The 15,430-nt window shown below is 43.0% G+C and overlaps 1 protein-coding gene across 4 annotated transcripts in view; it reads right to left on the minus strand.

The window, feature by feature from the left end:
• Positions 1-15,430, minus strand: part of PNPLA7 (patatin like domain 7, lysophospholipase) — a 76,193-nt gene that overhangs the window by 25,931 nt on the left and 34,832 nt on the right. For all 4 annotated transcript variants that reach the window (XM_085521537.1, XM_085521536.1, XM_015878611.3 and 1 more), the window contains exons 21-26: positions 11,650-11,710; positions 9,652-9,801; positions 3,544-3,607; positions 2,933-3,101; positions 1,655-1,837; positions 1,332-1,450 (exon numbers count right to left, since the gene is read on the minus strand). In XM_085521537.1, coding sequence (XP_085377663.1) covers positions 1,332-1,450; positions 1,655-1,837; positions 2,933-3,101; positions 3,544-3,607; positions 9,652-9,801; positions 11,650-11,710 — 746 coding nt within the window. The remainder of the gene's footprint in view (positions 1-1,331; positions 1,451-1,654; positions 1,838-2,932; positions 3,102-3,543; positions 3,608-9,651; positions 9,802-11,649; positions 11,711-15,430) is intronic.

Below are 15,430 nucleotides of genomic sequence, written 5' to 3' on the forward strand. Positions count from 1 at the left end.
ACTACCGCAAAGCAAGGGAAGGGTGGGCTGTGTGTGGGATGGCTGAAGTTCACGGCAGTGACGTATGGGAGGTTCGTGCCTTTATTGCAGGGTTTGCTGTGTCATTATTCTCACAGCTACCTTTCAAAGGTGCTATTTTTCTAAACTCAAACCTCTTTTCCTTCCCCCAAACTCCTCAGCAGCTCTAACTGAAATTAAGTTAGCAGTTGACTGTAGCAAAACACTGTAATTTCAGAACTGTATCACTTTGATTTGTTATATTTTTAACTTCACAAGAGAAAGAAAACCCTCAGTTCCTACGCGCCTTTTGTCATGACAAACCTAAGATAATGACTAGGAAGCTGCCTTGGTGAAACCTCCCGAACTGACTATCATTGGGAAGCCAGACAAACATTCCACAAGTAACAACTAAATAATGGATATTACTGGAGCCACAGAGCACAGCACCTCTCACAGAAAGGATCAGCCAGAGCTCTGAATAACTCTATCCCTTCCATACTGCACAGATGCAGAGATGGGCAAATTAATGGCTGATGAGACACGAGTGCATTGATGAATGGGTGGCTGCATCCAGAAAAGCTAAACACAGCAGCTGTGCAGTGCTTCAGATTTGAGGAAGAAAACACAGGACCAACAAACAGGCTCTAACAAGCCTGCTCTCTTACCTCTGCTCCTGAACACCAGCAGGTGGTAGCTTGCAAATTAAGCAGTAGAACAAAAAAAAACAGTTTGGCAAAAACTACAGCAGTGTTTACAGAAGGAAGAAAGGAAGGGAATAAGCAAAATGTGCTGCCAGAAATATACAAGCGCATGGATTTGAGCATAGCACAGGCTTCAGTAAAGAGAGATCTCAGCTACTAACAAAACAACACAACCAAAAAAAAAAAGCCCAAGAGAAACCAAGTGCTTTCTATCATTGATAAGAAATCTCCTGAGATACACACATTAAGTACAAGCTCCCTTCCTCTGCTTTATTTTGTGCCTTCACAGGACAGTGTTTATCTCAGAAATGAAATACTGAAATCATCTCAGGTGAGGAAACTGTGAAAGCAACCAGGATAAAGGCATCTTTACAGACACTCGAAGAAACAGCCAAAGCAAAGCACTGGTTGTATCAGCATCAATGACTAATCAGAACAGCTGTCACAAAGGAGTTCTAACCTTTACTTATAGGGAATATTCCCTCACCAAAGCACATGGTGGCCCCAAGACAAAAATGTGGTATCTCAGAGGATTTGAATCACATATGCAATACATGGACACACCACAGGATGTACAGTATCAGGCTGGGACCTCTGGCAGCAGACACCAGAGAACATCCTGGGACCTACCTGGCTCCCCCACCGCCAAGGACCAGGGCAATGGCATTTCCAGTCAGAACACGAGCCAGGCGAGAGAAGTCTGAGTGTCGGTCTGGTGTCTTCTGGAACACACGTTCATACATCTCTATCTGCAGAAAGGAGGGATACAATGGTCATTCTAAAATGAATGTCTTATAGCCCATGTTAACAACATACCAAAAAGAAAAGGGGTTACGAACCCCTGCTGTAAATAAGAACATCCTGTAACAACAATATGTCAGATTACATTTGAAACATGGATTACAAGGAAAGTACTGCAGCTACGAGGCCAAGCACCAAATCAGGTATCTCACCAGCTTTGGCAAACTTCTTTTGGAAAACACTCTTCGTGGACAGTGGAGATGAAGATGAGCAGAACACCAGCTCCTCATATTGAGCCATTCCACAGTTCGGGAAGGGAGAGGACCATCCTCCTTATGGAGCAGAATCAGTTGCTTCTGGGCTCGGACCGCTGTGTTCTCCAGCATCCTCTCCAGCTACAGGAAATTAAATACACCAAAGGAATGGAGGTATCAGGTACATGCTGCTCCATTACTAACTTAATGTTCCATTTTGGAATAGATACATGCACGTGCAAATACATGCCTGACACCTAATCTGAATGTGTAGATTGCTATGTACAATGAGAACCTCAAAGAAGATGGATTTAGTCAGCCACGCTGATAGCTGTGGGCTTATGTGACAAAGAGAACCCCACAATTGGACAAGGATTTAAATCCGAATGTAAAACACAGTGATTTTTTATTAGAACACAAACCATTAAAAGCACAGCACAGGTGTGTGCTGTTCACACAGCATGAGATTGCTTTCCAAGTCACACCTGAGCCTGAAAGCTTTCAGTATGCTTTGGTTTTTTACATCCAGTCGGACCACTTTATGCTCCTTGTCCTTCTTACTTTTTGTTTCAGGCACCTGATGGTGAGCTCCCATTACTGCGCTTCCTGCCTCCCCAATGCTGACGAAGAACCAGACACAAAAGAACGCTGCAGATGGGAACAGTCCCAGGCTCTCTGGAGGTCAGACTCAGCACTTCACAATCTTAATAGCCCTATTTATTTTCCCCCCAGTTTCTGTAGAATTTGTGCCTGATCAACAAACTGTAGCAATAAAATATTAAGGATAAAAATAGGTTGTAAGGGGAGGAAAAAAAAAAAAAAAAGGCTTATAGTCTGTAATGAAATACAACCAATTTGTACAACACACTTACATACAGCTTTCCCTACACGTACACCACTAAATGCACCAAAGAAGATTTTATCTCCTTATCTGGAGATCCTGCAGAGAAATTCTGGACAGAAACTGGAATGCCATATTGCTTCAATGTGATTTGGCTTGGATTTACTATTGACCAAAATGATTCTCTGGAACCCTGACAGAAGTACTTTTACAGAAAGCTTGTCATTTCAGAAAATTCTCATTTAATTCTTCTACTTATAATGAAATATTCCCAAGAAACCCATTACTTGTGCTTCATGGGGTATTAAATCCCCAGAAATTCACTTGTGTGAAACAGCATCTTTTTTTTTGCTCTACTGCTAACACAGCAAACACGGGAAGGAGCTGTTCCGCACCTCTCCAACAGTGGGCTCCTGGTCTCCCAGCCCTACTATCAAGATGCAGTCAGCCTGCCTGATGCAGCGTTGAGTCCAGGGAGTGAGGGTGCTGTCTGCCTGGTACAGGACGATGCGGTGGATGTCCTCCTGCTGGCCCAGCCAGCTGGTCAGTCGGTACTCATGGATACTGGGGACAGAGGAAACAAACTTCTTTTATACCACTGCTCTTGTCAGAGTGAAGTCCTGCATGTCAAGCACAGCATCTGAAGAGCATCAGAACCTCACATCTCTTGCTTGCTCAGTCTGTTTCACAACATTCCCTCCCCGTCTTCATTTCCAGGCTCATGCATGTTGATTTCTCCGTTATTTATACCAATCAATCTATCTATCTATATATATATATATGCATATGTATGTATATACATACATACACAGAGAAAAGAGGATGTGGTGCCTCCAAGACACAGAATCATAGAATGGCCTGGGTTGAAAAGGACCCCAATGCTCATCCAGTTCCAACCCCCTGCTGTGTGCAGGGTCACAATAAATACAAGGTTTCATTCCCAAACACTGTATATTTGCAAAGTACTTTTCTGCACTTTTCCACATATCATACAGGTGGCACATACCTATCCAGCGCAGCAGAGCCCAGCCGCTGTTTGATGTTATCACTTGTGAGCAGCAAGGCAGGACCTGAAAGAACAGAGTGGCTCATATATGAATGTCTACCATTCAGCTCCTGACAAATGGTATTGGGAAAATGCAGCCATATCACTATAACAAATGCAGCTTTTTTCTTTAAAGACTGTGATGGATAAGTGTACTGAGAGTTGCCACAGAAGAGCTGGCTTGAAGATTTTCACACTTATCTACAATAACATCTTCCCATTTCCCACATTCCCAGAGCTGGATTCATGCACTGGCCTCGACCTCCAAGCTCTTTTATTGCATTCTTCAATGCCACATATTACCAGTGCCTCTACTTCAGCTGGATTTTGACACCACAAGCACAGTATTTATTAGTGTATCAACCTCATATTTCTCATCCTGAGAAATTCATGTAGAGCTGGGATGCAGCTTTACATTATTAAGGTGATGGTTACCTCACCCACAGACACTGTTCAAGTGGGGATGACACATCTACAGAGCCTCGAGGAGGAACATTTCTTCAGAAATCGCATCCAGGCACCTTCGTGTTGCATTTGGGACAGGGGCTGCCTGCTCTCAGCTCATTACCCAGCACAAGAGTACGGACACACTGCAGGAGCCTCCCAGTGCCTGCCCCTGCAGGACAAGGGCACGCAGAACATCACTCACAACCAGCACCGGACTCAGCGATGCTTCCAACTCAAACAGCTCCGTTTCGCTTCAGAAGCAGCAACCATCTGCTCTACAATTCCAATTTCAAGCAAGCTCCCAATTAGTCAACCACTAAATAATCCTCCATCAATGCGATCAAGAACACCAACATATGTGTTCTCAAGCACGTAAAACAGTATGACCGAGTGTTATTCAGACTAAAGTGCTGAGAATAACCAAGTAATGAAAATGTTTCTCCAGTATACAACCTTCACACAGCCATGTTGGTAGGAAGGAATGTCCCCGTCAATGTGTTACAGCATTGCCAATGCACGTCACCAGGTGATAACGTGATGCTCTCTCCACACCTACAGCAGCCCCCCAGCAACTTATAGCTGCTCCTGGTGTAACAGCAACATCCCTCCATCCTTCTCTTTCAGGATTAGACACAGGGTTAAACAGCTCAAAGGTAAGAGCACAGGAAAGGTGATACAAGGTAATGTTCAATATTTATCTAGCCCAGTACTGTCTGACTGTGACCAACAACAGAGCAGGGAAAGCTTAGTGCCACTCTCCAAGCCTCCAGCAATTTGCAGCTCATGAATTTCCAAGCTAGAAATGGTAACTTCTCAAAGTTTCTGAGACTTATCTCTCAGCATACTCAATGGGAGTCTGAATCCTGGCTCTTCTGTGCTTCAGGTGAGAAAAAACAGCATGGCAGCAGCCTCACCCCCAGGCACAGATGATCATGATTCACCGAGAAACCTCACAGAGCATCTAAATTGGTTCTCCAAAGTCATCTGTTTTCAGGACAGAACTACAAGTCTGTGAAAGAGAAGCGAGAAGAACAAAGTGCTGGCAAATATCAGGGTCTGGATCACTGCATCTTTTAGAGAATAAGGCAGGTCCAAGATAGCACCTCAGGAAGGCTTCCAGTCTCATATTGTGGTCCAGTAAGAAGAAAAGCATTATGTAAGAGATGCAAACCTCTTCCCTTCTTTCCAAAGATAAACACGGTATTCACTTTCATAATGTTTTCCATAATAGCAGCACTTCCCAAGATCTGAAGGAGTGGCAACTGAAGATGCCCTAGTTCTATAGCTAATATAATCCCAAAATCACACACCTCAGTTAAATCAAACATGAAGTACTAAAGTAAGGAAAATATGAAGGCAGTGATGCTTAGGCATGGTTGCAAATCCACCTCAAACTGGATAAAAACACTGGTACAAAAAGACACAGCCAAGAATCACACGCACTGAGGAAAAAGTTCAATCACAGCAAATTTACTTGCCTGGACTTCATCAAATCAGACCTTCTGTTGTACCTAAGAAAAGCCTACAAAGCTGCGTGCCAAAGACAGAGACCTGAGAAAGGAGGTTGATGTCTCAGTGCCCAGCAAAGAGTACCAGCTTGTGCTGGTTCCAGGCACCACATTCATCTCAACACATTCCATACTTAACCTTTAAATCTAATTTGTGCATAAAGAAGGGACGTTCTGGTAGAAGAATGCATTAAAATGTCCAATAAATTATCAGTAAAGGCATTTCAGTGAGATTTCCAATGCATTATACATAATTAGGAACTGGAAGCAAGCTTAGTTAAGGGTTAGAAGCAAAAGGAGAGAAGTGTATGCTGGATTTGAAACCTTCCTCTCTACTTCAGACTGAAATTGTCACACCAGAGGGCTCCCACAAAAAGCAGAACTCGCACAGCCCTTTGCACAGCAGTTGTGTGGCACCACATAACAGCTCTCAGTTAGAAAGGAAAATAGCAAGGCAAATCCATCTTTTCAAACCTCAGTCTTCTAGAAGAGCTTTTTTGACAAGAGCTGCTCTACAAGAACTTAGGAGGGGAAAAAAAAAACCACACCGAAAGGAAACTAAGGGATATTGACCAGAATTCATTGGTATGGTTGATCAAACTTGCAACTGCACAGCAAGAAGACAGAACAAAGAATTTGCTCACTTTTATTTCACTCTTGTTCTGAAGTGGAAAATTCTATCCCAGCTCTCTGCAGGTTTTATATTCTGCATTTTCCTTCTCTGGAGACCCAGAGACCGAGGTTCATAGAAAGGGCTCTGATACTGCAGCATGAAAGCAAGCAGTGAGGAGCAGCCCCTGGTTTGCCACGCTCTGCAGGACTCCTCCATCCTCTCCTGAATGCTCAGATCATTCCCTGCCCTCAGCGGGGGTTGGAGCTCAAAGATCTTTAAGGTCCCTCCCAATCTAAGTCATTCTATGATACTATGATCATGTTTTACAATCATAACTTTCTCAAGATGAAGATGGGTTCACACTGACTTATCACCATCAGGTACCAACTAACTGCTTTGCCAGTTGATGGGGTCAGCGGGAAGAACACAAGCATCAGCTAAAGGGATGAGCTTATTTTACCATCCGCTTCAAAATAATACAAAAATAAAGCAGTGCCTATAGTAGAAAGACCAACCGAGCTCAGCCTGGACAGGACATCACTTGGTTCCACTACAGATTTAAATATAAAATCCATATAACAGATTCAAGTAACAAGCCTATAATCCCTATTATTAGTAACAAGCATTATTATAGGTGAATTAATTTCTACTTTATTTTTCCATTCTTGTGGGCAATACAGATTAACTCATGCTGTTACTCACGCTGATTCTCCCAGGCTGAGATACTCTCTTTGTTATTACTATTAGGCTCCTCTAATAAGATGAAAGTAGCCACAAACCAACATAAAAACTCAAAGCCATTAAGCAGATTTAGCTGCAATGAGCTCCAGTTCACAGCACTGGAAACAGCCTTCTAATATCAGACCCAGGGAAAGAAAAGCATCCCCTCATCTCACTTTGCAGGTTACAGACAGACCACTCAGCCCAGGATGAAGGTCAGCCTGCAGACACCCCACAGAAGTCACCATCTCCTGCAATGACGGCTCATTACGGCTCTGGCAGTCATTTCAGAATCACTGCATTTATTCTAATTCCTGTTCTCTTTCCTCCAACCTGCAGCAAGGACATCACTACAGCATCCATCTAAATTAATATTATGGGGAGAATGAGGAACATTATAAAAATATATTAAGTTGCAGTAGAAAACTGAAAACCAGCTGCTTTAACTCCATACAAGTTCTTACATACCACAGCTACTCAGTCTTGCTCTGGAACATATTTGAAGACCAGACCAATGGAATAACAAGAATCAAACTTTAAACATCTCAATTTACAGCTTACCAACAAGTTCCTTCCAACAGAAAACCAGAATAAGCAACAAGTGCTGATGAAAAGCAGCAAATACACACAGAGAGCTACTCTAATTTACAGTATTCACTCAAGTTGACATACCAAAGATCTTCAGTTAAGCCTTCTTAAACACATCAAATAACACCTCTCATTTCATAATGAAGTTTAACATCTAATCACAGACCCAAGCACTAATTCACCACTTTGGAAGCCAGAAGCAGGTAAGCACTCACAAAGACTCTGAGATCCTATACAATAGCTGCTCACTAAGCACTAATCCAAACCTCTCCGCACAGCATGTTTGGGATCCTCACGTGGAAAATGGACAGAGCTCTAACTCAATGAAGAAAACATAAAAGCAAGGTGAGATTTTGCTTCACAGCACTGACTTAAGTTGCTCAGACCATTTGTCACACTTCAGTACAGAACACTCAAACAGCTCACAGCCTCAGCAGAAAGGAGAAAACAAAAGCATTAGGGGGAAAAAAAAGAAAATGCTGCTGAAAAATAAAAATAAAAAGAATAGAATACAGCCTGCATTAAAAAAAAAAAGACCCTCAGAGCTACACAGTACAAAAGCACACAACAAACCATTGGCAGAAGGTTAACCACTGATTCAAAGGGTTGTGGGCTGAATAAACACCAGGCTGACCCAACAAACAGGGGCTATCAAGGCTAGAGAGCTTGGTCTACCAGCTGTGTTTTGGACCATATGGCTAGCTGTGTTTTCACACAACACTTTCCTCTTCCCACTGCAGCCGTCTGCTCCATCTTGGCAAGAACTTCAGATGCCAAGGTTGTATACTATCTATAGCTGCCAAGTACTACACAGACATCAGTTTAGATGCAGAAAATAAAAATGAAGGGTGCACAAGAAAAGGCCGAGTGATCAAAACAAAACCCCCCTGTTACATTCAAGTTGCTTTCAACCAGAAGGGTTATTTTTATTCCGAATAGTCCTTTAAATACTTAATCTTGGTTTGTTTTATTTACAGGCTCTTAGTGCTGTCGCCCATCAAAACAAGCTGGCAACAATCCATTCTAAGTACCCATTAGCAATATAGCTGTGGCTGAAATCTGTGTTTTGTTATGAACTTTTTTTTGCCTCCCCAAAATAAAAGGAATCTTCAAACACCCACAAACCTGTACTGGCTGTAACACAACAAATGCATGCAAATTTATGTCTTTAAAGGTGAAGGGGCTCAAACTCCAACCACATTTCCCTTTGCCTGCTCCCCCAGAAGGTTTTTAAAACAGAATAGTAAGTGCCAACTGCCCTAAGTGCCAGATACCCTTAAGGCCTAGAAGGGAAATAGCCATTAAGTAAACCTAAGTGGTTACAGATCACGCACCAGGTAACCTGTGCTTCTCAGAATACTAAGCTGACACAGCAGGGTTTCAATTCAAAGAACTACAGGGGATTTACTCGAGATCTATGATAGCATATAAGGATGAGAAAAGGATGTTCAGGAAACATCAGACTGTAGTGGAGCATGAACTGAATTGTGAATTCAGTACACAGCTTCGTGAGCAACTGGAACTTGCGCAGCCAACTTCACCAGTGGATACAGCAATTAATGAATCACTTGTGAGCCAAATACATGGTTTCATGAGCACGAAACAGACAAGCTGGCAACAAACAGGATAAAGTCAGCCAGTGTAGGAAGGCACTATTTGGGACTGTTCAGAATTCCAATGCCAACCTGGATGGGTCTCCTGTGCAATCCTTCTCTATCCGGTCTTATGTTTGCCACTTACTACCTAACTAACAACAGCAAATTGTATGAGAAGTCAATCCTTTGTGGGATCAGGCTGTACAACTAAGAAAGCCTGGAAGAGGCTCACACCTAAGAGAGAAAAAAACTGAGCTCTCAAACAGGCACTGTGGGAGCAGGATGGGCTGCAGGCACTCATCTACTGAAGTACCTGCAAGTCTTGGGAGTGCAACAGGTCATACAGATCAGATAATCTTTCTGAGTAATCGAGGCCACAGTATTCTCCATGACATGTTAGGAAAGCACAATAAGGACAGAAAGAGAGCGAGTCAGAAGAAGAAGGAGATTAAGCTGGTCTCATCTGGATCATTTCTACGTGGCTACCCCATGTAGCAGCATGAATCCACCGCTGATTGACAGGTACCTGACTATACTTCTCTGAAAAGATAAGAGGCATTTATTTCCCACGATGCAGTAACACATAAACACTTCTTACCCACAGCAGTGAGAGCGTGCTTGAGCTCCAGAGTGAAAGCAGTAAGTGGCACCTCTTCAGACACCGGCATAATTGCTATTGTGGAGAGATTGCTGGCAGGATTTCCGGCATCCCACTTGCTGCTGGAGCTGTGCAAACCAAAAGGATGGCCTAAAGAAAAACAACCCCAACAAACAGAAATAAGAAAGCTACATCATTTGTTATCCAGTTTTGTTCTCAGTATCCAAGTAGATCCTAAAGAAATAATCACTTCTTATAGTATTCCTGATCAAGGAAATTAATACATGCTTTCAATAAAGTTCCTCTAGGAAACGTGTGTCTACATCTATTTTCACTCCTCTCCAATATAGGAAAATGTGGATCTTTACAGATAGGTGTGCATGAATATTAAAATAAAATATGGAGCCTCTAAAACAGATGCAAAGCAACCGTGGAATATACTGCAATATATTGCAATAGGCTGAGCAAAACAGAGAGGCTGTGGGCAGAGAAAGGCATCTTTTTGACAGCAGTATTTGATGCACGTAACAAAGCCCCTCCCAGACAGTTTAGCACAGGAAAAGAATGATAGGTGTGTTCTACAAACAGCTCTTTTCAGTTTTATACCATTTATTTCCTCTATAACCCCTCTCAGACAAGCTGACTTTGCTTCTAGCACCTGCCAACTCAACTGTAAGCATAGAATAAAATCAATGTCATCTAAGCTGAGATTTAGCAACCGGTTCATCTTATTCTACCCTGCAAAGCTCCAACACATGCCATTTTTGAGATGGACATATGGAAGCACGTGATACGCTGTAATTGATATGAAAACTCATTTAAAGTGCATATGCAAGATCAATAGTCCACTGCAGGACACAAAGAAATGCCAGATAAATCCATTTCAAATATTCAGCACTGGAGATATTCAAGTCTTCTAAAATAGCTCTCCACAGAACATTAAATAGTTTTTCTCGCTTTTAGGTGATCTTCAAGAAGGTATTTGTAGGTTCAAACAAGTTACATATCACTGCTCCACTCTTTCATCTCCATCAGTCCTTCTCTCCTCAGAACTTCAATGGCTGGTCTCTGATCCAGCTCCTATTATTGCCTAACACTAATTTTCCTTCCATCTTCTCCAGAGCACGTATCATCCCATTTCCCAAGCAGTGCAAACTCTGCCCCAGGTCACAAAGGCATTTCAGCACGCACAAGAGATTAACAACAATCACTGCTGGAGATGTACACAAAACTGATGCTGTATACAAAGCAATTAAAGGACAGACTTGGAAATCCATTCCCCAAAGTGGCTTCAAAACATGCAAGGTGACAGCTTCAATTCCAGTCACCTTGGAATATCATAAAAACAGCAATACACGAAATGGATAGAATTCTTCTATTAAAACAATCAAAAGCCCACAGCAAAGAATCCCACAACACAATCAGTGCTTAACACACATTTGTTTTCTGTTAAAAGCTGCTCAGGAACAACCAACTACAGGAAACTTCCTCCTACTCACTTCAATTAGTAAATACACTTTGGTTTGCCTCTGCCGCATACATAAAACTCACCAACCAATACATAATAAGCCATTTGCTCTCAGAGAATTCATTGAGAGGATGCAAACACAGACATACTAAGTCAGTCAGTACATAGATGCCACTCAGCATGACTGTTGGATTCAGGTCTATCATGGCAGCTATTTCTAATGATCCCTTGGAGCTGTTCTCTTGCAAGTGATTTCATGGAGGTATCACTGTACGTATATAACAGTAGTTTTCCATCTCATTTGCAAATTGTTCCACTCCCATCCTTATACAGCCATGTCTCCCCTCCAAAAGAAAATGGTGCACTCGCATATAACAAATTAAACATTCACTTGTGACAACCAACAGCAAAAATATTTAGGGGCAAGTTCTCTTGTCAAGTGGTTACTTTCTTTCCCTGAATTTAATGATGTAGATCCAGCTCCAATGAAGCACCAGAATGGATGGGAACAGTCCAGCAATGACTCTTACCTCCCTGCTGAAGGCTGCCAAGGATCTTCTCTCCCAGCAGGTGAATAAGTCTAGTCACAACCTGCAATGGGAGACAAGAGGAAGAAAAGAAACAAACGTTCAGGCAGAATATACTCAAAACAATGCAATTAAATGGATGCTTCTAAGTTTTGTTAAACATTATCTCTAGATGGAACAATAAGGAGATACAGTTCTGTAGCCACTACTTCTTTCCTGGTTGTAGCATATGGCGTCTGATCTTGTTTTACCTAGGAAAAAATAAATAAACAAATCCAAAACGAAGCAGATTATGTAACTTACACTGGGAACAGAAGGAAAAAAAATATCCAATTCATTAGGGGGAACATGTCAAAGCTGCTTCCAGCTCTGTCTTCTCTGCTGTGTGCCTGTATCCCTAACGAAGTAGCTCTGCTAGGTGCCTGCTGTACACCTCCACCTGCTACAAGCAGCTCAGGCTCCAGCCTGCAGTGCAGTTCCTCCTGCAGTCCTGCTTCCATCTGCCCCCTGGGAATTACTCAACTCACAGTAAACAGTTTCAGATGTCTTGCATTAAGGGGACAAGCACGCACTCGAACCACACAGAATCAGAGCTAAATTCTTATTGGGACATTTCCACCCCACCCCGTCAAATCGCATCTGTGAGGTCCCTTGGAGCTGACAGACTTTTCTCTCCTCCCTTAGTTACCCTGAGGACTTTTGCTGATAGAAACCACTATTCTCACAGCCAAGCAAAACTCCCGAGCTTGTCTCTAGCACCAATAATCAATATTTCCCAATAATTTGGCAGCAGAAGACTAATAATTGCAATATCAATCAATGGCAGAGTTGAAACATGCACTGTTTATTCTGAAAGATCTCCACACAAATGCTTTACCAAGTAAGAAATGAGATACTTAAATGTGTTCAGAATCAGAGTAATCATTAGACATTCTCCCCCAGGCAAACAATTCACAGTCTGTTCCCCAGCAGGGCATCAAAAAGCAAAACAGAAAACAAGACCAAAAGCCCACAGAAATCACAAAGCATCTCCAAACTAATGGGCAGCAGCAAATGGCAGCCCCAGCTCTCAGCCAAAGGGACACACTGCTCCACAAGGAGCAAGCACTGCAGGATTCATTCCCCAAATACAAGGCGGTCTAAGCACTGTGACAGCTCAGCTTCCCACCTGAATTACCATGTGTTCTACCTCAAAAGATGCTGACACAGAATGAGAGACCTCATAGCTTTAATATATTAAACAGAGATTTCTTGGGAGCATCACCACCCCCACCTGCCAACCCACCGGTAAACTCTGGGACTTCAGCAGTGTTGGAAGTATTACTTAACTACATTTTACTCTTCTGGATGACTTTATACATCAGCATTTTAATTACGTTCTAAAACCAACTCCTGTATTTATAACGGGCAGCTAAGGAGAAGTTAAAGAAAATGTCCAAGGTTAATGACAGAACTAAGAATAGAACCTATTGGTCTCATTTTCCAGCTGGCTGCTTGTAGTACCAGGAAATATTATTTGTCTTGTTTGCAAAAGCAAGCCTTGCAGCCTTGGTACATATAGATATGGGAAAATTATTTCCCCGGTGACTTTGTAAGACAAGCAAATTGCTCACCATAACAGGATGAGTCACTCTGTCGCAGTCATGGCAACGTTGAAGGAACATCAATTTGAGATGGTAGCTAAGAACTGGCCTCAAATTTCCTTGGAGTTCTCTATTACCTACATTATACATTTTCTTTCACAAGAAAGAGAAAAAAAGGCAATGATTTTTTCCCTAACAAAGGTTCGTCCATCCGCTTGGGGAAAAAGGCATTAGAAATCAGACTTCTTCATCGACAATAGATCCAAGCTTCAATGACCAACCTAAACCCACGGCTCTGCTAACTGGGCACTGGCAGGCACCTGGGAGCAGACATCCCTGTGTTACCTGCTTTGGTGCACCTTGAAGGAGAAACACTTGGAACTGGTTGCAAGGGGAAGCAGAGGTGAGAAAGCAGGAAATCTCACAGTGCTGCTGGGAACCTGCTATGCAAAATGGTCTCATTCCCACTGCAGCCCCGTTCCTGGAATCCCTTCCAGCACAGACAGAGATGCATGGTGCGTTCAGCCCTGGATTTCAGTCTCTCCTAGCACCTCTAAGACATGCCTTGCTCCCACAGACACAGCTGCAGCCCAATCTGCTGGCACAGAAACACTGTTAGGATTTAAGGTTTGACTTTGGTTTGAAGAAAAATCTGCACTGCAAAAAAGGCAGCAAGATAGAACTCAGATTTATCTAAGAACAACAGGACGTTTCTAAATGAGGCCACAGTAATTAATTGCCTGCAAAGTAAATGCAACTTTTCGATCCCTCACATTATGGAGAGAGGCAAGTATGGTTTAGTTTGTGAGCAGTTAAATCTACCATTCCTCATGATTACAAACCAGGCTTGGAGCGAATAAATCCTGTTCAGGTAATTGCAGTTAATCACTTGAACCAATAATGAGCAGAGACTTCAATTAGGCACTTCTGTTGTAAGCCTAGGCACAGATAGGGCTACACAGATGAAATCACCATGCTGCAGATTGAACTCATCCTTGCATGGGATAATGCCCTCCTAGTCACAGCGCTACCATTCCAAGCTGTAAAATGACTCAAAGTTCACAACTGCCTTTTCACCACCTCCTAACTTTCACCTTGCCATTTACCACCTCAGTTCCCCAGAGCTGTGCTTGCTGTTCCTGACACAGCTCCATGCTGAGGAAGACCCACCCAGGTGAGCCCAGCAGCCCCCACTGCCTCGCACTGAATGTCAGCACTTGGTGCAGAGGTTGTGGCAAGTCATTAATTTTCCCATCTGCTTAACTAATATTGAATTACAGAAAAGACCTGCAGCCTCTGCATTGCAGGGCAGGGATTGAACCTCCCATTCCCAAGGGGACCGTGTTCTCTGACCTTCAGATGAGTCACATCAGCTTCCATACAAACCTCATTCAGCCATGGGGCCAGGCAGGATTCCAGCACAGCAGTGGTGCAGGCACCCAGCTGGCACCCCATCCACCTGAGGTGTCGGGTATTCTCCTGAGCTACCTGCTTCACACTCAGGTAATTCCCACACTTGAATAGCTGCCATTACCCTGCAGTGCCCTATTTCCTGTAATACTCTGAAATATTTCAGCCTGCTGTCTCTCTCCTTCCAAAGCTAGAGTCTAGCTAATGCTTTTCTTCCTATAAAATGGTGCAACACTAGATCTGCCCTTATGAATGTGATTTTAATGCAAATTCCATTGTAAACAAGCATCCCTTTGGGCCGTCTGGGTCAGCTGCCCTGTTTCTGCCCCCTCCCTTCCCTGTAACCTCCTGTCTCTCTTATGGCAGCATGGATACATCCTCACCCCAAGGTGGGGAAGGAGGTGAGGTGGGTTGGAGCATCATAAAGCATGCTGCTCCTCAGGGTACAAAAGGCAAACCAATCACAGCACCATAGATTGAGTCCAACTCTTCCATCACTTATTAATATTTTGTGATTGCTGAAAGGCTTGAAAAAAAAAAATAAAAAATCTAACCTAAGGATCAGGTTTAACCGTATGTTGTTTTGTACACTTAAGGCACAAAAAAACCTTTGCAAGAAAGCCAAGAGACAGTCCTATTCCTTGTCAGTGGTGTCTTCTTGCCTGCCTGCAGGCTGCTGCTTTGGGAAGCCAGCCTTGGCTGAGGCAGCCAGGGAGCCAGCCTGATGCACAGCTTGGATCTCATACAACAACCAACCGCCACAGAGCCCTACAAATCTGAGGGTGGTTTCC

Source organism: Coturnix japonica, chromosome 21 (genome assembly GCF_054131305.1).
Source record: "Coturnix japonica strain WE chromosome 21, WE-NBRP24, whole genome shotgun sequence".
Taxonomy (NCBI): domain Eukaryota; kingdom Metazoa; phylum Chordata; class Aves; order Galliformes; family Phasianidae; genus Coturnix; species Coturnix japonica.